Source organism: Nyctibius grandis, chromosome 32 (assembly GCF_013368605.1).
Source record: "Nyctibius grandis isolate bNycGra1 chromosome 32, bNycGra1.pri, whole genome shotgun sequence".
Lineage (NCBI taxonomy): Eukaryota > Metazoa > Chordata > Aves > Nyctibiiformes > Nyctibiidae > Nyctibius > Nyctibius grandis.
In genome coordinates this window covers 5,256,098-5,278,680 of record NC_090689.1, presented here as the reverse complement: position 1 = coordinate 5,278,680, position 22,583 = coordinate 5,256,098, and the positions used below count along the sequence as shown (strand labels likewise).

The 22,583-nt window shown below is 56.9% G+C and overlaps 3 protein-coding genes across 8 annotated transcripts; 2 read left to right on the top strand and 1 right to left on the bottom strand.

Annotated features, from left to right (window-relative positions):
• The first annotated feature begins 108 nt into the window (after window positions 1-108).
• On the top strand, window positions 109-3,966 carry KLHL30 (kelch like family member 30). 5 transcript variants are annotated; one of them, XM_068421086.1, is made up of 8 exons: window positions 109-186; window positions 437-1,277; window positions 1,368-1,536; window positions 1,729-1,815; window positions 2,044-2,199; window positions 2,297-2,485; window positions 3,036-3,181; window positions 3,580-3,966. In XM_068421086.1, exons 2-8 carry the CDS (start codon window positions 504-506, stop codon window positions 3,829-3,831), a joined length of 1,773 nt encoding a protein of 590 aa, XP_068277187.1. In that variant the 5' UTR covers window positions 109-186; window positions 437-503; the 3' UTR covers window positions 3,832-3,966. The 5 variants fall into 5 exon arrangements, with proteins under 5 accessions (XP_068277187.1, XP_068277185.1, XP_068277186.1 ...); XM_068421084.1 differs by lacking the exon at window positions 109-186 and having other exon boundaries at window positions 193-1,277; XM_068421085.1 differs by lacking the exons at window positions 109-186; window positions 1,729-1,815 and having other exon boundaries at window positions 193-1,277.
• An 822-nt stretch (window positions 3,967-4,788) lies between these two features.
• On the top strand, window positions 4,789-6,705 carry ERFE (erythroferrone). The gene is made up of 6 exons (XM_068421005.1): window positions 4,789-5,170; window positions 5,356-5,543; window positions 5,626-5,734; window positions 5,807-5,897; window positions 6,018-6,096; window positions 6,421-6,705. Exons 1-6 carry the CDS (start codon window positions 4,789-4,791, stop codon window positions 6,517-6,519), a joined length of 948 nt encoding a protein of 315 aa, XP_068277106.1. The 3' UTR covers window positions 6,520-6,705.
• A 3,008-nt stretch (window positions 6,706-9,713) lies between these two features.
• Window positions 9,714-22,099, bottom strand: ILKAP (ILK associated serine/threonine phosphatase). Of its 2 annotated transcripts, XR_011049892.1 has the most exons (13): window positions 22,006-22,099; window positions 21,169-21,234; window positions 20,704-20,760; window positions 19,787-19,906; window positions 18,749-18,875; window positions 17,654-17,760; window positions 17,084-17,177; window positions 15,123-15,210; window positions 13,702-13,823; window positions 12,241-12,360; window positions 10,766-10,847; window positions 9,990-10,191; window positions 9,714-9,892 (listed from the first exon to the last, which is right to left on the bottom strand). XR_011049892.1 is itself a non-coding variant. In XM_068421082.1 (12 exons), exons 1-12 carry the CDS (start codon window positions 22,049-22,051, stop codon window positions 10,051-10,053), a joined length of 1,170 nt encoding a protein of 389 aa, XP_068277183.1. In that variant the 5' UTR covers window positions 22,052-22,099; the 3' UTR covers window positions 9,714-10,050. The 2 variants fall into 2 exon arrangements, 1 of the variants encoding a protein (XP_068277183.1); XM_068421082.1 differs by having other exon boundaries at window positions 9,714-10,191.
• Between the last annotated feature and the right edge of the window lie 484 nt (window positions 22,100-22,583).

The following is a 22,583-nucleotide window of genomic DNA, read 5'->3' as shown; positions in this document are numbered from 1 at the left end:
GGGACGGGCAGCTCTGCCCGTACGGTGCCTTTAAGAGGAGGGAGCGATGTCCCGGTGCCACCTAAAAATAGCGTGTGTCCCTCTCCCCCCGCCTCCCGGCTGGATTCCGGGTCGCGCCCAGTGTCTCTCCCCAGTGCCGGGGCCACTGCCCTGCTGGCGGGCCGGCCGGAGGGCTGCGGAGCTCAGGTGAGAGCAGCGAGCTGGAGTGGGGCTCAGCCCAGCCCCAAACCCACCCCCCAGCCCTGAAAAATCGGTGGCAGCCCCGGCAGGGCAGCTCGGAGCGTGGGGAGGAGAAATCACGGCCACCGGTGGGAGTGGGAGTGGGGGGCTCCAGGGACGCAGCTCCTGGCCCGGCTGGTGCCTGTCCATCAGGCACCGGGAAGGTGCGGTTGTGCCGGGACTGGGAGAGGGAGATGTCATCGCCTTTTCCTGGCAGGGACGCTCTCGCCACGCTCCGCTCGGGCTCTGTTTGCTGGCAAGGCCCCACGGCCACCGCCAGCACCATGGTGAGGAACATGGACGACTTTGACTTCTGCCTGCCCTCGCACGCCCAGGGCGTGCTGGAGGGGCTGCAGCAGCTGCGCGCCAACCCCAAACTGACGGACGTGACGCTGGTGGCGGGCGGGAGGGAGTTCCCCTGCCACCGTGGCGTCCTGGCGCTCTGCAGCCACTACTTCCACGCCATGTTCTCCGGCAACTTCGCCGAGAGCATCGCAGCGCGGGTGGAGCTGAAGGAGGTAGACCCCAGCGCGCTGGAGATGCTGCTCGACTTCGCCTACACGGGGAAGGTCACCATCAACCAGGGCAACGTGGAGGGGCTGATGCAGACCTCCAGCCAGCTCCACTTCCCCACCATCCAGAAGATCTGCAGCCGCTACCTCCGGCAGCAGATGGATGCCACCAACTGCTTAGGTATCTGCGAGTTCGGCGAGAACCACGGCTGCCCCGAGGTCTCCTCCAAGGCCTGGTCTTTCTTGCAGGAGAATTTTGAAGCCGTCTCTCAGCAGGAAGAGTTTCTCCAGCTCTCCAAGGAGAGGTTGGCCGTCTACCTCTCCAATGACCAGCTGCAGGTGCAGGAGGAGCAGAGCCTGGCCGAGGCCGTGCTGCGCTGGGTACGCCACGACCCAGGGCCTCGAGCCCAGTTCCTGCCCGAGCTGCTGGAACTGGCCCACCTCATCTCACTGCCCGACCAGTACCTGCAGAACCTGCTTGCCACCGAGCCCCTCGTCCGTGACTCAGATGCCAGCAAGGCCCTTGTCGCCCGATCCCGTGCTATGGTGGGTACCCGCTGCCCCAAATCCCACCACCTGAGCCAGGGGTGAGGCTCAGCTCGGAGCCTGATGGTCCTGCCCCGGCCTCTCCGTCAGGGGCAGAGTGATGCCGGTGCCCAGAAGAATCCACCGACCCCACCGCAGAAGCTGGAGGAGGTGCTGGTGGTGGTCGGCGGCCGCGTGCTGGAGGAGAGCGAGGATGAGGATGGGAGGCTGGAGATGCCGGCCGCCCCCAGGAACTTCACCTTCTACAACCCCAAAAGCAGTAAGTGCCCACGGGAGGGATGGGGCAAGCACACGCCTCCACCTGCATGTTAATTAACCCTCCGTCTACCCCGAAACCGCTTCTTGCCAAGCGATCTGGTGTCAAGAGGGGCACTGGGGGGGGGGTGTGGGGAGGGAAGAGTGAAACAGGGCTGGCTGGGAGGGATCATTACTTGGCTCCGCTGGGTTTCAGGGAGATGGATGGCTCTGCCCGACTTCCCTGATTACAACAAATGGGGCTTTTCCCTGGTGGCTCTGAACAATGATGTGTACGTCACAGGTAGGTGCCGGGGCTGCTGGTGGGCGGTGGGGGTCCCCAAGAGGTGGGGATGGAGGATGGGGGACAAAGATGTGGGCACGGGGCACTGGTGTGGGGCCAGCAGCTACCTTGTTCTCCGAGCAAAGCCCTCTCCTTGCTCCCCTCTTGGGCGAATCCGGCTGCTGGTGAGGGATGCCCGGGGACGGCTGCGCTCGCAGCGGGTGGCCCGCCTGACCTGTCCCTCCTCAGGCGGCTCCCGGGGGTCCCAGAACGACACGTGGTCGACAACCCAGGCCTGGCGCTTCTGCCCCAGGGACGGCACCTGGAAGCGCATCGCTTCCATGCTGAGAGCCCGGACAAACCACACCAGCGCTGTCCTCAATGGCGAGATCTACGTCATTGGGGGTAAGGCCGCACAGACCCCCTGGGCGCTGCTGGCCTGGGGGTCCGTGGGTGCCCCGGAGTAGTGGGGTGGCTGCAGTGTCCCGCCTCCCCCCTGCAGGGACGACAGTGGATGCGGTGGAGGTGGAGCGCTACGACCCCTACAACAAGAGCTGGTGCGCCATCAGCCCAGCCCTCAAGTACGTGAGCAATTTCGCCGCCGCCAGCTGCTCGGGCAAGCTCTACCTCGTGGGCTCCTGCGCCGTCAAGTACAATGCACTCACCCTGCAGTGCTACAACCCTGTCCAAGGTGAGAGCTGGCCCCGCCGCCGTGCCGCACCAATGCCTTCCTGGGGAGCAGGACTGAGGGGACCCCCCCCAGGCAGGTGACATCCTGGGCTGCCAGGCACGGTCCTGCGGGATGTAACCGGGTGCTAACGGGGTCCAGCGACGGCTGCGGCACGGGGCCAGCCAGGAGCATGGCTTCTGGCAGCACGGACCTGAGCTGCGGTGGAAGGGGGTCCCTGGGGCAGAGGGGTGGGCGAGGCTGCCCGTCTTAGGGAGAAACTAAACCTTGGTGACAGCACCAGCTCCTTGGGCAGCCTCTGCGCAGCCTGCGGTGCTCTCCCCCATCCCACACCACCACTACAAACAATGTTCCCCCTCGCTTTTTTTTTTTTTTTTATGCAAGAGCCTCACGTGGGATGGGGACCGCAGGTGCCACCCTGCCTGGCCACTCTGTCCCCTCCCTTTCAAAATCCCCCTTAAATAGCCACGGGCTTGGCAATGCTTTTTTCGGTCACTGGCAGCTGCATCAAGAGCCGAGGGTGGGACGCGCTGCTGACGGCTGCTCCTTGCAGATTTGTGGAGCGTGATCACGTCCCCCTTCATCCCCAAGTACCTCTCGGCCCCGCGCTGTGCCACCCTGCATGGGCTCATCTACCTCATCGGGGACAACACCAAGAAGGTGTACGTGTACAACCCGGAGGCCAACATCTGGCAGAAGGTAGGGGGATGCAGGGCAGGGCACCATCACCCTCCCGGGAAGGTGGGGCAGCTGTTCCCTCCCCGCCAGCACACCACAACCATTCCATTGCACCCCCCCCTCCCTCCTGTCCACTCATACCTTGGCTCTATTAACCCCTGCGGAGCCGAAGATGCCCCGAGCCTTCCTTCCCTGCTCCCCCATCACACCCGCGCTAGGAGCACCGCTTTCACACCGAGTTACTGATTTTAAGCAGTGTTCACGCTGCAGAAGCTAAAACCAAGACATGGCCCCATGGGCCCCCAAACCTCACAGAGAGGACAGGGTGAGGGGACGCACCCAGTGGGTCAATGTCCTCCGTGGTGGGAGTGGGACGACCGAGGGGACTCCCCACTCACCTCACCCTGCCCCTTGTGCAGGTGCAGCTCCTGCACATGCTCCACGAGAACGGTGGGATGGTGCCGCTGGGTGACCGGCTCTTCGTCACCGGCGGCCACTGGAAGGGCATGGATGGGGACTACCGGGTGGAGATGGAGGTGTATGACTGTGCCAAGGACCGCTGGACGCGGGAGGGCTCCTTGCCCTGCCTCTGGCTCTTCCACAGCTCCTCCTCTGTCTTCATGGACACCTCCAAGTGGACGGAGGCTTTCCAGAGTGACCACGGGTGGTAGGAGAGCCTGCAGCATCGCCTGTCACCCTGCGCAGCCACTCTCCCCCCTCTGTCGGGTTGGCTGGGGTGTCGAGAGCATGTTCCCCCCTGCCACTGTGGAGAAAAGGCTTTTCCTTATAAACACGCTTTGGTTCAAGCTCTTTTAGTTTGGTGTTTTGTTTTGTTTTATTTTAAGAACTGTGTTGTCCCCCCTCCAAACCCCCAAAGCTTTTAGGTTATTTCGAGGCCTCCCAAAGTGTGGCTCATCCCATCAGAGACTGGCATTGCTGCTGTGTGGCCACGGCCCCTTTCCCCATCACGTTGACATCCAGCACAGGGAAACACGAGGGGCACTGGGGGAGTCTATCCTTCCTGACACCCAAAGCTCTCCAGCACCTCGCTGGCTCACATTGAAGCGTCAGACTGACTCCAGCACCCCTTGGAGCAGAACGACAGGAGATGAACCACCTTTTGGATGCTTTGTGTCCTCGGGTGGCACGGTGGGGTGCTCCAGCCTGGTTTCTCTCCCAGGACGCACAGCACAACCCTGGGAGGTGACCCCAAGGGTCACGGTGAAGCAGCTGGCACCTTGGTAGCTCCTGGTGCTGTGACAGAGCCGGGCGGTGCCTCCTGCCCCATCCCTGTCTCTGGTGGTCCCCGGTGGCAGAGGACACCCTGGGATGGGGCGAGCACAAGGCAACGCTTCCCCGACGGCCGGCACCGAGCCTGCCAGAGCCCTTTGATGGTTCATCGGGGCCGTGTTAGGGGGTTTTATCATTTCTGAAGCACTAAACGCGCCGGGGAGCTCTGCGGGTCGCGGGGGGAGCCCCCCGGGTTGGGAGGGGGGGTTACACACGGGGGGTCCCCGGTTCCCGCAGCGCGGAGCGGGGGCTCCCCCCGGGGCAGCGGGGCGGGCCGGGCCGCGCCCTCGCCAGCCCCGAGGCGGGGCCGGGCCGGGGCCGGGGCCGGGAGCGGCGGGATGCGGCTGCCCGAGCTGTGCCTGGCGCTCCTCTGCGCCGCCGCCGGCACCGGCACCGGCTCCCCGGGGGCGGCCCGGGAGCAGCCGCCGGGCCTGGGGGCAGCCGCGGGGCTGGGTGCCGTGGACCCTCGCCAGGCGTGGATGCTGCTGGCCGGGACCCCCCGGCGGGCGAGCGGCAGTCGGGCCCGGGGCAGGACGGGCACGGCCCGGGATGGGCCGGGGGCCGGCACGGCAGCGGGACCGGCCGGTGGCCGAGCTCCGGGAAAGTCAGCCCAGGCTGCGGTGCCCGGCGCTGCCCCTGCATCCCCCCGGGCCCCCGCATCCCCCCGGGCCCCCGCCGTGCTGGAAGAGCTGCTGAAGGAGCTGCAGCTCCTGCTGAAAGGTACCCACCGGCCCCGGGAGTGCTGCGGGGAGCGGGGGCGAGGGGGACCCCCGGGCAGGAGCAGGGGACAGCAGGGCCGGGGCACCACGGGGCCGGGCACAGAGGCAGGTGCTGTCTCATCTTGGGGCCAGGAAAAGCCGAGGGTCCTTCCTAAAGCCCAGCCCTGCTCGGGTGTTTTGGGTCAGGCATGGTGAAGGAGCAGGCAAAGACACGGAGGAAGGCCTGGGAAGGGCGCGAGGAAGAGGAGGAAAGCGGCGAAGGCAAATCACAGGCCAGGTCCCATCGTCGCGTGGAAGCAGCCTTCCACTGCCGGACACGGGAAAACATCTCCGTGGAGCAGAACGCACGGCGGGAGCTGCGGCTCTACTACATCGTGAGTGCCCAGCCCGCCTGCCCCGGCTGCCTTCCCCTCGTGCAGGGGCTCCTTCTCTAACCAAGCCTCTCCCCATCCCCAGCCGGAGCGGGAGGGGATGTTCCATCGTGGCTCGGGGCTGAACCTGACCAGCGGGCAGTACACGGCCCCCGTTGCAGGGTACTACACCTTCACGGCCACGCTGCACATCGGTGAGCCCTCGGCCACCCCCCACGGCCCCACCGGGGAGGCCCGGGCCGCTCTCACCCTCCCCTCTGTCCCAGGGCGCAGAGAGCAGCAGAGGAAGGGGCAGCCGTGCAGGGGGAACCGTCTGCGGGCGCTGATTTGTGTGCAGTCCCGCTGCCAGCACAACAGGTAGGGCAGGGCGAAGGCAGGAGGGGAGAGGGATGGGGGCTGGGGAGGGAGGATGGAGTCCAGCATTCCCAGGGGAAGGAGGGACATGCTCTCCCCAGCACCGCCCTCCCTCTTCTGCAGCAATTTGGAGACTGTGTCCCAGCTGGAGAGCGGCAGTGACCTTTTCACCATCTCCGTCACCGGAGTCCTTTACCTGCAGGTGAGCGGCGCCAGCTCCGCTCAGGCCTGTGCCGGGCAGGAAGGTGCCTTCCGTAGCCCCAGCTCCAGGGCTGGGCATCGAGTGCGTTTCTCAGCCCAGCTCTGAGCCCAAAGGACGCTCCGGGCTGGGGTCTGCTGGGACACTACGGCACGTACCACGGCTGGGCTGCCCTCCCGGCCCCTCTGTCATCCTCTCCCCAGAAGGGGAGCAGCCCCTCCAGCCCTCGGCTGCTGTGCGCAGGGTAGAGCTCTCCTCTGCTCTGCCAGGCTGTGCCCAGTGCCCGGAGGAGGTCTCCCAGCCCCATTAAGCCCTCTCTCCCTCCAGGCCGGGCAATACGCCTCTGTTTTCGTGGACAACGCTGCAGGCTCTCCCCTCACCGTTCAAAGCGGCTCCGATTTCAGCGCCATTCTGCTGGGGGTGTGAAAAGGCGGTGGGTACCACGCAGGGAGCCGAACCTGTGCCAGCAGCAGCCAGACCCTTCCCTCTGCCAGCCACCATCACACCTCCCCTGCTCAGCACCAAGCCCAGGGAAGACCTTGCGCTGCTGCAGGAACTGCAGGCTGGTCCGATACTGCTCGTGCTGCAGAACCATCTGAAGCTGGACACAAGATCGGGGAGAAAAAGATAATAATAATAATAATAATAATAAAGAAGCCTGACAAGGAGCTGAAGGAGTTCACTTTTATCTAAAGGCTAGGGCTGGAAGTTTATCTTGGAAAACGCTGCTGACACTGGCAGCAGCCGGCTGCTTTCTCTGCAGGGCTCGGCTCCCACGGTGCCCAGCGCTGGCGCCTCGGGCAAAGCCCCACACCTCCATTTTCGCTCTCAGCGGATTTCCCTGCCCAGCTTCTCAGCAGCCCACACCAGATTACCTGTATCGCTTTAGCTTCCCTGCACTGTCGGCAGTGAAGGTTTGCTGGCAGAAGCCCACATCCGTCGCAGCTGATCTTCAGAGCAAGGTCCCGATAACGCCGCACGTTCGATTAAAGCAAATTCCTGTCCCGTGGCTTTCCACGCCAGGCGTTCCCTGCCCGTGGCACAGGGCCCAGGCCGTGGGCAGCGCAGATACGCTCTTTGCTTCGGCTCCGATAGCCATCTGAGCTGAGGATGGGCGCAGGGCTACGTGCCTGAGCGAGGGCTGCAGGAGAGGTACCCGGGCAGGCTGGGCGTGGGGCAAGGGAGCTGCACGTTTTCTTTCTTAGTAGCACGTAGCACTGGGCGAGCTGTGCCAGCAACCCCGCGAGATAGCCCGAGCTGCACCCAGCCCCACCTTCCCCGAGGGATCCGCGCGTGTAGGCGGGGGGAGGCAGCCTCCTCGCACTGGACCTCGCTCACGAGGGCCTTCCTGGCCCTGCCTGGCCTTCTCTGCAGGTTACATCTCCTCAACGAGCCTGGTGAAGTAGCTGTCGCTGCAGCTCTTCGTGGGAGAGGTGTTTGCGGTGGGGGCTCTGGCTGTGCAGTTTTAACGCTGACTTCTTCCCCCAAGAGCACTTGTCTCTGAAAGGAAAGATGTGCCTTTCCCCCAGCTGAACGGGTGGGCAGCAGCATCCTGGCAGAGATGAGGCCTCTGCAGCTCCTGCCCAGCTGAGGAGCTCGGCCTGGGCAGCACCTCCCAGTTACCAGCATGAGCGTGAGCCAAGGCAGCCTCGCTCAGATCAGCCACCTTCCCTTCCTACCAAACACACCTGAGAAGATAGAAAAGGACTCGCTGCTGGAGAGCAGGGCTGGCCAAGCTGGTAAGCTGGCCTCTGCGAGCGAGATAGAAAGAGCCCAGTGCACTTGAAGACAAAACCAAGAGAGCTGATTAAGTTGGAGCTACTGGGGGCCTAATTTAGGTGTTGGGAGGGGGCTAGAAGCTGAGTCAGCCCCAAGCGAGGGGAGCTGCACGTACAGCACTTCTGCATGGGCCACGCCGGGGCGGGGGTCCCGGAGCTCCTCACGGTAGCAGGATGCTGCTGAGCAGTAAGGCAGGGAGAGCTCATTTTCAGGAAACCTCTTGCAGACCCCACCCTACCAGGAAACACAAGCAAACAGTTTTTTGACTTCCACTAAAGCTGGGGTTGAACCTGCCTTTCTAACTGCCTGGCTACTCACAAGTACGGTGAAACCAGCTCCATGGTGCTTCCTTTTGCCCTGAACAACAGACAATATGATCCATTTTATGGCAATCATTATTAACTGTACCCTAACACTGGGTATTATGTTCCTAGTTGGAGGTGTGCTTTCAGTACTCTTTCTAAAGGGAAGGAAAGAAGAGTTGTAAGAGGAGGGAGGGGGAGAGAAGAAAGTCAGAGAAGGACAAGCTGATACTTCTCTCACCAGCTCTTGCGCTGGAATGAAGAGGGGCCTCCCGGAGGGAGCACAGGAGAGACGGGCGCTTGGCTCAGCTCTTGCAGCACGAAAGCAGGGGGCTGAGAAGGGAAAGTGAGCTGCTCTTCTGACATCTGCCCGCGAGGTTTCTTTTGCCACAGACTGAATAAACTCTGTGCTACTCTCTTGGCTCTCCAAATTTGGCTTTCAAGAGCAGAAGCGGCAGAGCGTGTTTGCTAACACAGGCAATTCCCTCTCAGCTCATCCTGCAGTGCAACCAGCAGAGCAGGCAGGAGTGGCTGGGAGCAGCACAAGCTGGCAGAGGCAAGCGCTACCCAAAATACGTGCCGGAGGCCCGCTTCCTTCCTCAGTGCTCTGCAGAAGATGTAGAGAGTGAGCACGAGCTAGGCTGAGTTAGCCTAAGCATCAGCATGAGCCCGTGAACTTCTGCTGTAGCAGAAATAGATGAAAGATGGTCAAGCCGCCTGTCCTAAATAACAGGATAGCTTTTGTGTGCTCAAGAGAACAGCCCAGGATCCAGGACCATCTCCCAAAGCTCCAGGGAACACAGGGAACAGAAAAGAGCCCGGGAAGCCTCACAACTCTGCACAAAACGGCAGGCACCACTGCACCAACCCGCCCAACCTCTCTCTGGGACTGCACCATTTCTCACGCAGAGCGAGGAGGTTGTGCAAGAAACCACTCAGCAAACTCACCGGCTCATCTCCCTCACTGCACCATCTCACCCACAGGACAGGGAAGTTCCATAATCTGGAATTTAAGTGCTTTGGTAGCCCAATCTGTTTAGCTTTCCTGCTGTCATTTGGTCTGAAGCCAAATTTGCTCTGGAAAACAGCACACCGACGACTCTCTGCAGCAACAGCTGGTAGAGGAATGGGGACAGCATGAGATACCAGACACTTAATAGCAACAAGTACCTAAAACCTGAGACGCCTGCTCCTCAGATAGCACACAGACAAGCACAGAGCCTGCCCTTCCCCCTGCAACCTGGCAGGTCCATTTGGTGAAAACACTTTTCCTGATGAACATCAGAAGCAAACTCCAGCCACTTTCGCCGTATCAACAACTGGGATGAAACCCCAACCTCCCAACCCAGCTTCAGAACCCAAAGGTTTCCTTCCCAGCGCTAACAGGACAGCCCACACTGCATCCCAAGCTGGTGGCCTGGGGTGCTGCGCAGTCCACACGGTACAGCCCGAGTGGGAGCTCCCGCTGAGTCCCCAGAGCTCAAGACTCTCCCGGGGCCTCGTACAAAGCTCAAGGAAACAAAGAGCAGAACTGCATCGTTTGGAACAGCTGGCAGAGTTCATGCCCGCAGATGCCTGCTCTTGCTGGCACCTCTGCCAAACGGATTTATTTGGTTTGCCAAGACATTAACAGGGGGTTGACAGGACAAGAGATTTCTGCAGAGGCCGATCTGCTCTGGCAGCCACTTAGAAAACACTGCTAGCCAAGTGAGCTAAAACTGTTAAGAAGAAAAAAAAAAACAAACCAACAACTTTATTTACACTGAAGAGCATCCAGCAGGACCCTCCCTCTCCCAGCCACACACGCACACGCACCGCCTTCTCCCTTCCCTTCCCTCTGCCGCCAGCCGGGGATCCTGCTGCCGTGCCTCATCTCTCAGTGCTCTATCCGGACCACCATGACCGTGACGTTGTCCGCCGACCCTCGCTGCACTGCCTTGTTGGCCAGTCTGTTACACGCAGCTTCGTATCTAGTGTCTGCTTCTAGCTTCCCTTCTCTCGTCTGGATGTTCTTATCCTGTTGAGACGAGGAAAGACAACACCAATTGCTCCCAGCACAGCACGCAGGCGTGAGCACGGAATCAACCAGGTTGGAAGAGCCCTCTGGGATCATCGAGTCCAACCATTGCCCTGACACCACCATGGCAACTAGACCAGGGCACTAAGTGCCATGTCCAGGCTTTTCTTAAACCCCTCCAGAGATGGTGACTCCACCACCTCCCTGGGCAGCCCCTTCCAATGGCTAATGACCCTTGCTGAGCAGAAATGCTTCCTGATGTCCAACCTGAACCTCCCCTGGTGAAGCTTGAGGCTGTGTCCTCTTGTCCTATCACTAGTTGCCTGGGAGAAGAGGATGACTCCCACTTCACTACAATCTCCCTTCAGGTAGTTGTAGACTGCACTAAGGTCACCTCTGAGCCTCCTCTTCTCCAGGCTAAACAACCCCAGCTCCCTCAGCCTTTAATTTCCAAGCATGGGGAAGCAAAACAAATAAGGACAACCCTGGCAGAAGTACGCTTCTGCAAGTCGAGTCATTCCATTTTGTGCCCCCTGAACTGACAAACCCAGCCCCTACGCTGCCTTCTCCTCACCTCCAGGCAGGACACAATGAAGTTCACAGCTTCTTCTGGTGTAAAGACTTTAAAGAGGCCATCACACGCTATCAGAATAAACCTGGAAATCAAGCAGAGACAGGTTTCAAGGCTGAATTTTCGTCTCCCCAGCTACAGCAAAATCCCTCCAAGCTATTTTATGAGTACCCACGCTCCAATCCAAAGGGAAGATGCCATAAAAGCTCATCTGAAAATCCCTCGGAAGCACCAGAAGTCCTCTGGTGCTCCAGAACCTACCATCTGTGGAGCTGAGGCAATTCAAAGTACAGGCCAAAGAGCCAGGCAAACAATGTAAGGCCTAGATCAGGACATCCTGGCAGTCCTCCTGACACTGCACTGTCAAGCAAGACCACACACCACGCCCTGCTGGAAAGCTCCATTGTTTCTCTAGGAACTGCTTCTTTCCTTTGCATCCTTTTAATTCACATATTTTCCCTGTGAAGTGGCTAATGCAAGGAGAAAAGAGAAGCATAGCCAGCTTAATCCCTTATGTGCATCCCTCTAAACCCTTTACATTTCCACACTCCTGAGGTATGCGATAACTTGATTTAAATACAAATATTCAAAAGAAAAGCAAGCAGCTTAACCAGAAACAGAGGCATAAGTGCGACTGGAAAACTCTGCCACAAGGTCCTGCCACAGGCTGCAGAAGGTTGAGGGGACACAAAGCCCACGGCAAAGAGAGCTGCCTCCTAGCTCCCCACCAGAGGATGGAGGAGGCAGCCTGCTGTGCACTCCCTCCTGCACAGGGGACTGTATTAACCAGGAGCCCTAACCGGAGTCACCGGACAAGGAAAACTACAGCCATCCCACAGAGGTGACCAGCCTGCCATAGCAGCACGTGTCTCTGAAGACATCGTTTCAGAGCCTGATGCTCAGAATATCTTTAGAAATATTTTAGTGGATCACTTGATATGGAACCCTAATCCCAGGAAAAGCAGCAGCACTGGGTTACATTTTCAGCCCAGGGAGCCTGCAGGGCCAGACTGACATGAAAGCTCACAGCAATTTGTCATTGCCAATCGTATGTTAGAGAAGTATCTCAAATCTTCAAATATCAGAGCCGAATGCAACGGCATTTGTGGGCACCAGGCTGCTAGAAACAACTCTTGGGCAGGACAGGGATCCAGGAATTCAAGCCTTAACCAAATGCTTGAACACTGTGTGTGAACTTCTTCAGAGCATGAAGGAAGTCTAAGGTTTGTGTACACATCATCACCGCTGCGAGGCCGGTTTCTCCAACAGGAGCCTTCACGGTAGCCTGGCACAGTGAGGCAGCAGGATTATCTCACTACACCAATGAGGACCAGGAGCGGAGAGACGTCAGCTCTGGGTAGTGAGCCTGAAGTGCCTCGGCCCCAACAGCAGAGCATAAGGAGTTGTGCAGCTTGTGCTACTTCTGCTGAGCAGAGCTAGGGCGCAGCTGAGCCCCTCGCGCGTGGGCAACGCTTTACCTGTCGTTGGGCGTGAGCTCGCAGCGTCGGACATCTGGCACCGAGATCACACCGCAGCGTTTGTACTGGCCATCCCCAATGGAGCGGGAAACCTCCAGCACTCCCAGGACTCTTCCTTCCCTGCACGAGGAAAGAAAACATTGAGAGCCCTCCCCACACATGCACTGCCTGACAGGGACACTCTCCTGATTATTCGGTCTTCACTAACCACTGATCACCACAACCAGTTCTGTGAAACCCGAGTTACAATCCTCCTTAGGAAGCAGTTTTGTTTGCTCAACTTCTAATTAACCGAGTGCTGCCCCAACAGAAGCAGCTTCCCACACTCCACCCTTCCAACAATCGAGCATCTTCTCCCCCAAAAGGCTCTTCTGTGCACTCTGGAAAGACACAAGCTCATTCATCTCGTAGTCCAACCAGCCCCGCTTGAGATGAAAGCAAGAAGTGAGGCACGTCACAGAGAAGAGATCTGATGCTCGCACACTTTGCGACTTATCTCTTGGGTCCAAAATATTGAACTACAAGTAGTGGGAGAGGCTCCCAAGCAGCCGGGGAGATGTTCCCCCAGTTCTGAAAAGAGCTAACAGACACTGGCCCATCTCTTTCCTGTGTGCAAAGATAGATCAGTGCTAAGCATAAGCAGCAGCATGTGCTCTCCAGAGATAAGGGCAACGAGGCCCTCCAGACATGGCAGCGTGACAGAACTGAGCCCACCCTTCCCCACCCCGGCAGGGGGAATTCTGCCTCCACAGGCACTAAGATACTTCACCTGCACCAAGTCCTGTCTTGTGAGGATGCCATTAAATCAAGAAACAGCCTTCAAAGAAGGGAGGGAACCTAGCCAGGGAAATCAAACAGAGCTGCCCAAACAGCCTCGCACACCTACGTGCACAGGAACATTAAGATAATCCTGCTCTGGCTCCAGAAACCTCCCTCCTACTGCAGACCGCCTCAGCGCATCAGCTAACCCCCAGGGGAGCAACACCAACTGACATCAAGGGCTTCTCGTGCCCTCTCAAACAACCCCCCCCTCTTACAGGACAAGGAGGGAGAGGTGATGCTGCTAGCAAGGAAGTGAGTTCTGTTCAATGCCACAGTGTGCAGCAAGCGGTAACTTCTCAAACAATCAAGTCCAGCTCTGTAGGTCCAACTCTGCGGGTCAAGCTTAAGCACGTCCATGCTTGCATCACGCCGTCATGCTTTCACGTGGGTTCCTACCTTTGCAGCACAGCACCCACCGCTATCGTAAGCCCCTGGGAAACCAGTCCCCCTCAACCAACTCAAGCCACTGAATCCTTAAGACATCTCAGGCACCACTGTGCCTCCCACAGGCAGCAACAGGTTCTCTCCGGGCTCTCACTAGCACGAGCACTGGGCTCAGGAAACTCCAGGAACTCGGTGCTCAGGCTCAAAGTTGGGCGAGGGTTTAGGTTTGCTCACTCACGCCCTTTAGGCACTTACCTGACATTTCCCCCAGCTTTCTGTATCCGCATACGCTCCTCGTATTGCGTGGGGTTGTGCTCCTTACTGAGGCTTAAGGCTGTGTGTTTCTGACTCTCCTCGTTGTAACGACACAGAATCGCCTGTGCTGACAAAAGACCCTCGTGAGTGAACAGCAACAAAACTGCAGCAAGAACTTCTTGAGAGAGCTGCAAGTTGTAGTGAATGGGGCTACATGTGGCTGGGGACCAGTCACCAGCGGTGTTCCTCAGGGCTCCGTCCTAGGGCTGGTGCTGCTCAGTATCTTTATCAGCGATCTGGATGCCAGAGTTGAGTGCACCATTAGCAAATTTGCTGATGATACCAAACTGGGAGGTGCTGTTGACTCTCTGGAGGGACAAGAGGCCTTGCAGAGGGATCTAGACAGACTGGAGCATCAGGCAATCATCAACGGGATGAAATTTAGCAAGTCCAAGTGCCAGATTCTGCACCTGGGACAGAGTAACACCGGGCACAAGTATAAACTGGGAGAGGAGTGGCTGGAGAGCAGCCCTGCAGAGGGATCTGGGGGTGCTGGTGGGCAGCAGGCTCGAGAGGAGCCAGCAGTGTGCCCTGGGAGCCCCGAGGGCAAACCCCATCCTGAGGGGCATCAAACACAGCTGGTCAGGAGAGGGGATTGTCCCGCTGTGTTCAGCGCTGGTGCGGCCTCACCTCGAGCGCTGCAGGCAGCTCTGGGCCCTACAAGTTAAGAAGGATGTGAAGGTCCTTGAATGCATCCAGAGGGGGGCAACCAAGCTGGTGGCAGGGCTGGAAGGCACGGCCTGTGAGGAGCAGCTGAGCACTCTGGGTTTGTCTAGTTTGGAGAAAAGGAGGCTGAGGGGTGACCTCATGGCTCTCTACAGCTTCCCGAGGAGGGGACATGGAGACTGAGGTGCTGAGCTCTTCTCCCTGGCATCCAGTGGTAGGACACGTGGGAATGGTTCAAAGCTGCACCAGGGCAAGTTCAGACTGGACACGAGGAAGCAGTTCTTTACCGAGAGGACGGTCAGACACTGGAACAGGCTTCCTGGAGAGGTGGTCGATGCCCCAAAGGCTTGGACAATGCCCTTAACAACATGCTTTAACTTTTGGTCAGCCCTGAAGTGGTCAGGCACTTGGACTGGGTGATCATTATATGTCCCTTCCAATTGAAATATTCTGTTCTCTTCTAGATACTGTGAGATACTTAGCACCACCAAGAGAGAGCTACCACACACAGTTGCTTTACACTATGGGAGACAACACAGAAGTACCCTGCACCCACCCAAAACAAGATGCTTTGTAGGAACAGTTAGGGAACTCATGGCAACCGGGACATCCCACACAAACACCTCACCCTTCAGGGCAAATAAAGCTCTCGGAGGAATCGAGACACCAGCAGTGGGCTTCTCCATTCTGCTTACCCGGCTGTCCCCAAGGTTGGCTATGTAGAGAATATTGTCCACAGCTAGGACACAAGTAGCTGTGGAGCCATCCTTCCACGCCGGCTTCCTGAAGGGAACAAAAATGCGATTGCTAAGGGGGGAAAACAACGTTTAACAAGTTAGTCACAGAGTGCTCCTGGGGATTCAAGGAAGCGTCGTGTGACAACACGCAGCAGCCTGCTCGCACAAGCCCCCAGCAGCTGCCTGCAAGCAGCTAGGGAAACTGGTGGTGGTAAACAGCGAGCTGGACAAGGACAGAGGAGCTGCACAGAGTACTGCCTTCTAAATGCATGGCCAATGCCCAACTGGTTCAAATACTGCCAGCCACACTCCCCACACCAACTCTTCCTCACACTCAGCTCCCAGGAAAGCTCATCTGTGGCTGGAACGGGCTCAGCCTCAAGGACTGCCCAGAAGCTACGGCATCGTGAGCAAACAAGCACCTCAAACTCCTCCTCGGGAGGCTCCTTCTTCGCAGCAAAAGGCAGGCACAGCCAGGACCGCAGCCTTCCTTTTCTCTTTTCTTTCCCTTCCTTTTTTCACAGCACCCCTGCCTGCCTGCCTCAGTCCTCACCACAGCAACACCACTCCTTCAGTCACTCTCCTGATATTTCACTTGCTGTAGTTAAGCTTCTGTCTCTAGAGCTCTAGGTAAAATGAGAAGCGTTTCTTAGGTTACAGCTGCCAGACCAGTCCTCCCCACAATGAAGCCCAGCTATGACGCCGCTCTTTACCGAAACCAGCTTTGAGAGACTGATTTCTAGACATATTTCAGCCAGTTTTTCCTAACTTTGAAGGTGAGCCTGAATGAAGATCATTCATTTCGTTATCAAAACAGCTATTGCTAGTGATCCTTTGTAGCACCTTTGTCATAAGTCACGTTTCTGACCAAATGGAGACTGGTTTGGGAAGGACACTGTTGTGACAGACTCAGGGAAGCTTTTTCCTTTTGCTTGGCCAAACTCCTTGACCTGATCAGGCTTAAGAGATTGAGCCGGTTTGCAATTTACTTAAAATTGAGAGTTTGCAGGGCATCTCAGAATCAGATGCATCAACAGTGCCTCCATTTGCGCCAGAGGTGTCACTATGAATGAAAAAACAAACAAACAAGCAGAACTCAAACCTATAAACGACTGGTAGCAAAGTGACTGTATTTTAAATGCAATCTACATCTTCCCTAGTCCAAACAGCTGGTGTGTCAGTTCAACAGAGACTGAGAGGAAGGTAAGGGTGCTTGCACTTAAAACCAAGCTGGGAGGCAGGCTGGCATTTATCCCAAAGAAAGTAGCTGCTGTGCTTTTCAGCGTTGTTCTAAAAGAATCCGTTAGAAACAAGCTTAAGATGAGGGACGTTCTTCGTCAACAATTCTGTTTTCAAAAAAAGGTGAAGAAAGCAAGATTTCAACTTACATTGGGAGAGGTAAGTCTTTCAACACAGGGCATTAAAAACGACCTCAGAGATGCCTGGCAAGCATGGACTCACAAACAGGAATGCAGCTCCAAAAAAGCTGCACACAAGCAGCCTGCAAAGTACTGCTCTTACAGATGCCCTCCTGCCACACTTTGATGCCGTCAACACAGAGATCCCATCTCAGGCAGTATGGGATAAGTCACTTCAACAACACGTGACTCAAGTCTTTAAAAAGAAGATAAACAAGATGCCTGGGTAAGGACTGAGGTGCATTCTTGGTCATGCTTTGGTTCCTTCCTTTACTACAAAGGTGTATTTTAGTCTAAGGGGTCCTACAGACCGCGTACACAGAGTAAAACCAGCACACGCTGTGATCTAGCTCGAGCAGGCACTCAGCTGGCAGAGCTACAGCCTGGCACAGCTAAGCCAAGGCATAGACACCACTCACTGTTTCCTCTGCCCCGCTCAGAACTAAGGCCTGGAAGATGCAAGCTGAGGAATACAAACGCGTGGGAAGCATTTACACTTACTGGCTGGATGCCTGCTTTAGAAACTCTTCATCTGTTTGTTTGAAGGTGTCCAGAAGGCATCTCTTCACAGTTTTCTCCACGCTGACTACCTCACCTGTCAGGGAAAACAGCAGCTAAGCTCCAGCTAAAACGTACCTGACCTACCCCAGTCCCTCCCTCTGCTCATCCAACCTTCAATCAGGCAGGGCATCTCTCACACCCTGCGTGGAGCAGCTACAGCACATCCTGGGCTCACGCTACCAGAAGTCTCCGCGGTAGCATGTATGGAGAATTTATGACGTACCCCTCTCCCCCACGGGCACATCTTCACGCTTGAAGCGGCACTGCCAAAACTGGCAACAGCGCATCTCACGCTCGCTCAGTGGCTCACAACTGGCTACTTGTACCCTTGTGCCAAAAAGCCTCCCAGCTCTCTTCCCCGGGACACGGCGCAGCCTCACAAGCCCACTGGGAATAAGGGATGGCAAGTGCAGAACTACACCCAAACAAATCAGTTTCCCTATCCGCTGCCATAACGTCAAGGCAGAAAAGGTGATGGTTGTCCCACAGCCCTTATTCCCCTCCTCTCACCTTTAGGAAATTTCTTAATCAGGTTTTGGTGCAGATTCTGTGCTGCAAATTTTGAGGCTCGGACTCCCCCGTGGCCATCAAAAACAGCAAAGTACGAGACACGTGTGCTGTGAGGGAACAAAGAGTAGCAGAAAGAGGCTAAGAAAGGCTGTTAGCCAGCGAGTAGGATCGAGTACATTCAATCTCCGTAACACCCTGCCCTGTGTCAGCCAGACTAACTAAATACTGCACTCCAAGGCCCAAAGGCAGCAAGTCTAAGCTCACATTCAAGCACTTACACGGTTTATGCGTGCAAACACTGAGCTGAGAACTTTCTTGTTCAAGAAAATGAAGGGCAGAAGAGTTTATAGACCACAACTTGGCATAAAAGCAGGTAAACATTTCACCTCAAGGGCACTGCAACTCCCCAGCACTACAGAGACACGAGTCTAACCAATCCTACAGTTCTTTCTGTGCCTGAACTTGTTGCAACCACGCTACAGACAAGAAACTCTCACGTCTCAGCACATGAAGCTCTCAGGACAATATTAGTTCAGAAGCAAAATACAGTCTCAGGATGATGCTTGAGAGCATTCCTTTAAATACCCACGCTTACATGTGTTCATTTACTAAGACTTAAGCTTTTCAAATGAGAGAGTTCCGACATCTGTTTTCCCTTCTTCGAGCGTTCTCCGTTGCCACAGTTAGGGTTTTACCCACTGTAAAATCTCCAAGGCAAGGCCTGACTACTTATAATTAAACTGAGGGTCTCTAAATATCCACATTTACATTTGGGTAACGGAGGCTCAACATCCAGTTATTGGGCCCTCATAACCCTTGTGAAGTCAGTGACCAAATCCACTGAGCATCACTCCAAGGGAGGTATTTGTATATAAAACAGTCCTGTGATTTGCCCAGGAACACAGCTCTTGATTCAACCCAGGTCTCCCAATAACAAGCCCAAACCACACACCACAACGCAGGCGCAGTCAAGCGCTTCAGCTGCTCAAACCAAAAAGGATCGTATCACGGGCTCAGCCGAAGGAAGCTGGAGCTCCTTCACCCCTGGGATGGCTGCCACCCACAGCTTTATTCTGGCAGTTGGGGCCCACTTACATTTGGGAAGGCAGAGGCCGGCATTCCTTCGTGATGTCGTTTAAGATGACATGTGCATCCTGCATGTCTTCTCTTTCACCTTTCCTCTCTGCCACGTAACCCTTCAATCCAAGAACGCTCACCAACCCTAAAGGGGAACAAAGCACACACCACGCAAATCAAACTCCTCCATCTCCTCAGTTCAGGCCAAAAACCAGCAAATCAGTGACCACTTTTCAGCTTTCAGAACCCTACCCTGGCACTGCAGCAAACTACGGCCCTCGTCCTGCAATGACACCTCTGGCACCTTCTGCTGAACAGGATATATTTACGTTGTAACACAGGTTTTTTAAGTGCCTCCAAGGTCAGCAGCCCTAAAAGCTGCTTGCCCCTCTTTTGACAGGCAGCTGGAGCCAAGCAGGACTGCCGGGCATCGGGCAGGGCTCTTACCAAAAAGAGGCAGGGGGGCAGGGGAAGCGTGTGGCACTGAATCTGCCCATTAAACAAAGCACAGCTTTGAAGAGTGTGCTAGGGACAGGAAATCAGGGTCTGCTGTTTCCAGAACACGTCCTTTCCTTTGTACCCCTGAACACATCTTATTCCCAAAGCTGCAACATAACACGCCAGCACCTGCACTGAAGTCAAACGCCCTCTATGTAAGATCAAGTATCTCTCTCCCCCCATCTCTGGCTGTCTCAGCAGCTACCCAGTGGAGAGATTTGTGGATGTGGCAAAAGAAACTGGTGTGGCTTTAGCCTTCCAGAGGTGTCACAACGAATCCCCCTCTTGGCAGCACAGGAACTTGTCCTGCAAACGCCAAGGTGCTCGCTGCTCAGCTTCTGCCACTTCGGTGGGGCCGGTAAGAAGACCCGGGTGAGGGAGGCAGGGAGTGCCAGGGAGCTCGAGTGGCTTCCACAGACCAGCGCAGCAGTTTGTTCCCTACGAGAGGCTGAAAACGCCAGCACACTGAGGAACCAAAGCTTAGCTTTGGTCTGGACTTACTCAGCCCAACGTCAAAAGTACCGCTCAAGTACGTTTGTTTTCAAACTGTCTGAAAACCTTTACAAACTTTCTTTTCCACGAGTTCTTCCCTGCCATTCTCTTCCTCTTCCAAGGACTTTCTCTTCTCCCCTTTCTCGTGGCTCCCTGCTGTTGAGGCCTGCTCAGTAGCACTGGAGGCTGAAAAAAAGCAAAAATGCAGGTGGATTAAGCGTAGTTGTGCTTGGCTGGCGACTCTCCCCACCGACCCACAGTTTGTTTCTTAGCTGCCAGCCCTTTTTTGTAGTTAACTGCTCAGGAAGTTAACGTTTCAGGTTGGAACACTTGTGATTTTTTATTATTATCATTTGTATCTACCAATTGTGCCCACAGCAATGCAAAGAAGTGTATTTTATTACTCTGTATGTGCATATTTGTTAGGGGGTTCAGAAAACAGGTTACAAATTAAAGCTTCCAAGCAAAACGTGATTCCCACAACATCAAGCCTTCTCCTTCTGGAGATCTATTCTCGGATGGTGTAGTGAATTATCTCACCTCCTTCCAGGTGCTGGCAAACACTTGGCTGCATGCAGAAAGCCTTGCCAGACCAGCAGGTTGGTTTTGAAGACATTTACAGCTAGGAACAAGGAGGCAGGCTGTCCCCACAGCAGAAACCCAACACAAGACAGGGCAGCGGCAGCACCGTGCCAGCACTGCCATCGCTCTCAGCAAGAAGTGTCCTCTCACTCCCAAAGCTCTGAGGCCCAGACAACAGGGGTCCCCAAAAGAGATCTGAAAGTTGTACTTCTGAGAACAGTTTGCTTTTAAAGAGTCAGAATCCCGATTTAAACAAGGCACAAACAGATCACCACGACCAGCATCAGCCAACCCGGACACCAGGTTAACTTGCCACGCACCCAACGCTACAGGCTACATCAACAGGTTTTCCTGCGAAGAGCAGGAGAGCAGAGGCTTGGTGGGCCCACACAGCTCCTTACCTGTGTCACCACTGCTGGCTGGTGGAAGATCATCAAAGAGTGAAGAGCCACCTTTTCCTGGAACACAAGAAAAAGGCAAGAAGAACTAAACACCTTTGTTGCTTTAAGGGGATAATGCTACGTGCACGCCCCTCCTGGGGTGTGGAAATTAGAAAATGACAGTTTACCAAAGCGAGACAAATTTTAACTTCTGTTAAGGGATAGTGGGCCAAACTCTGGCCTTACATTTGCTTCAGAGAATACTTATATAGAACATATTATGGAATACGTGTGGAACATCTACCACATTCTGGTTATCCAAAAAAAAACCAAGAGGAAAGCAGCTGCTCTGCACATCAGTGCTGATAATCCAACTGCCTTTATCCTGCCTAACACAGAAAAGGGTTTACACGTGTTTCACCTCAAGAGATGCTGGTGCAGAAAACATGGGATGCGAAACTCACGTCAGGAACGGCGCACCCATACCTGAGGCACCACCGCTGGCCGGCGGGAGGTCGTCAAAGAGCAGAGGCCCTTTCGGTGCTTCCTTCCCTGTAAGACACCAGGGCAGAGTCAGGGCCCGCTGCAGGCAGGCGGGTGGGTTTCTGGAAGGACTGCCCCCCACGTGAGCACAGATGGGGTAAATAAGCAGAGCCCTGGCTACCTTTTTTCCATCTCTAATTTAGGCAGCTCCTACACCAGCAAAACACCCACCTGCCTGGCAATGATGTGAACTTTTATTTTGAAAACTTTTTTCTTTAGGAATCCACTCAACTTGCGTTAACACCCCTCAGCAGCCCGGTCAAGATGTTACAGGATGGGAGGGGCCCAAAAAGCACCAAATTATTTCACCTAACACCACTACAGCTCTCCACAGACCCATGACCCACAGCAGCTCAGAGAGGAAAGGCTCCAGCGTGGCCTAAACCTCACGGATAACCGCCTGCAGCTGACCGAGGCCCAGGGAAAAAGAAAACCATTAAAAAAAACCCCAAACTCTGTAAATTTCTCCAGCGATTTTTAAGCCGCCTCCTCCTCCAGCCGCCCCCTCACCCCCCCTCTCAGGCGCTGGGAGCCCTCAGCTGCTACCGCCACCCCGGGGCCCTCCCCGTAGCGGCGGGCCAGCCCCGGAGAGGCCCGGTGCCCACGCCCGCGCTGAAGCAGGCCCGGCGGGGCCCAGCGCCGCTCGCCGCCGGCCCCGCGGCCTGTCAGGCCGCGCCTGGGTGAGGCCGCGCCTGGCTGAGGTGCCCCCCCGGCGCCGCGCGGGGGCCGGGCAGGGCAGGGTAGCGCTGAGGCGCCCGCCGCGGGGCCGCGGCCCCTCACCCGCCGCCGAGGAGCCGGGCTCCGGGAGGTCCCCGAACAGATCCATCCCCCGCCGCGCCGCCGCCCAGGCCGCGTCCTCCTCCTGCCCAGGCGCCGCCCCGCCCCCTCGAGCTGCCAATCTTCCCGCCAGGCCAATCAGCGACCGCGGATGGGCCGGAAGTAGGCGCGCGGCCCGGCGGCGGCGGCGGGGCGGGAGCGGAAGGCCGCCGTTGGTCCCGCCCCCTGGCGCCTGTCAATCTCCCTGGCGGGAGGCGGGCTGGGAGGCGGTGCGGCTCCTCCTCCGCCAATCGGAAGGCTGGGCCGCCCTGCCAATCACTCCTGATGCCTCGCGCCTGCTCCCCGCCCCCCCCAGGCAGACCAATCCCCTGGCGGGGGGGGCGGGGAGTGCCCAGCACCGCCCTCCCGTGCCTACCAATCGCTGGCGGGGGCGGGAGTGCGCCCGCCGCGTGCCCGACGGGACGGGAAGGTCGCGCGGCGCCCCCTGGCGGCCCCGCTGCAGCGCGGCCCGGGGCCGGTGCCCGGTGCCCGGTGCCCGGTGCCGGGTGCAGCCCACCCAACGGGCCCCACAGCGGCACAGC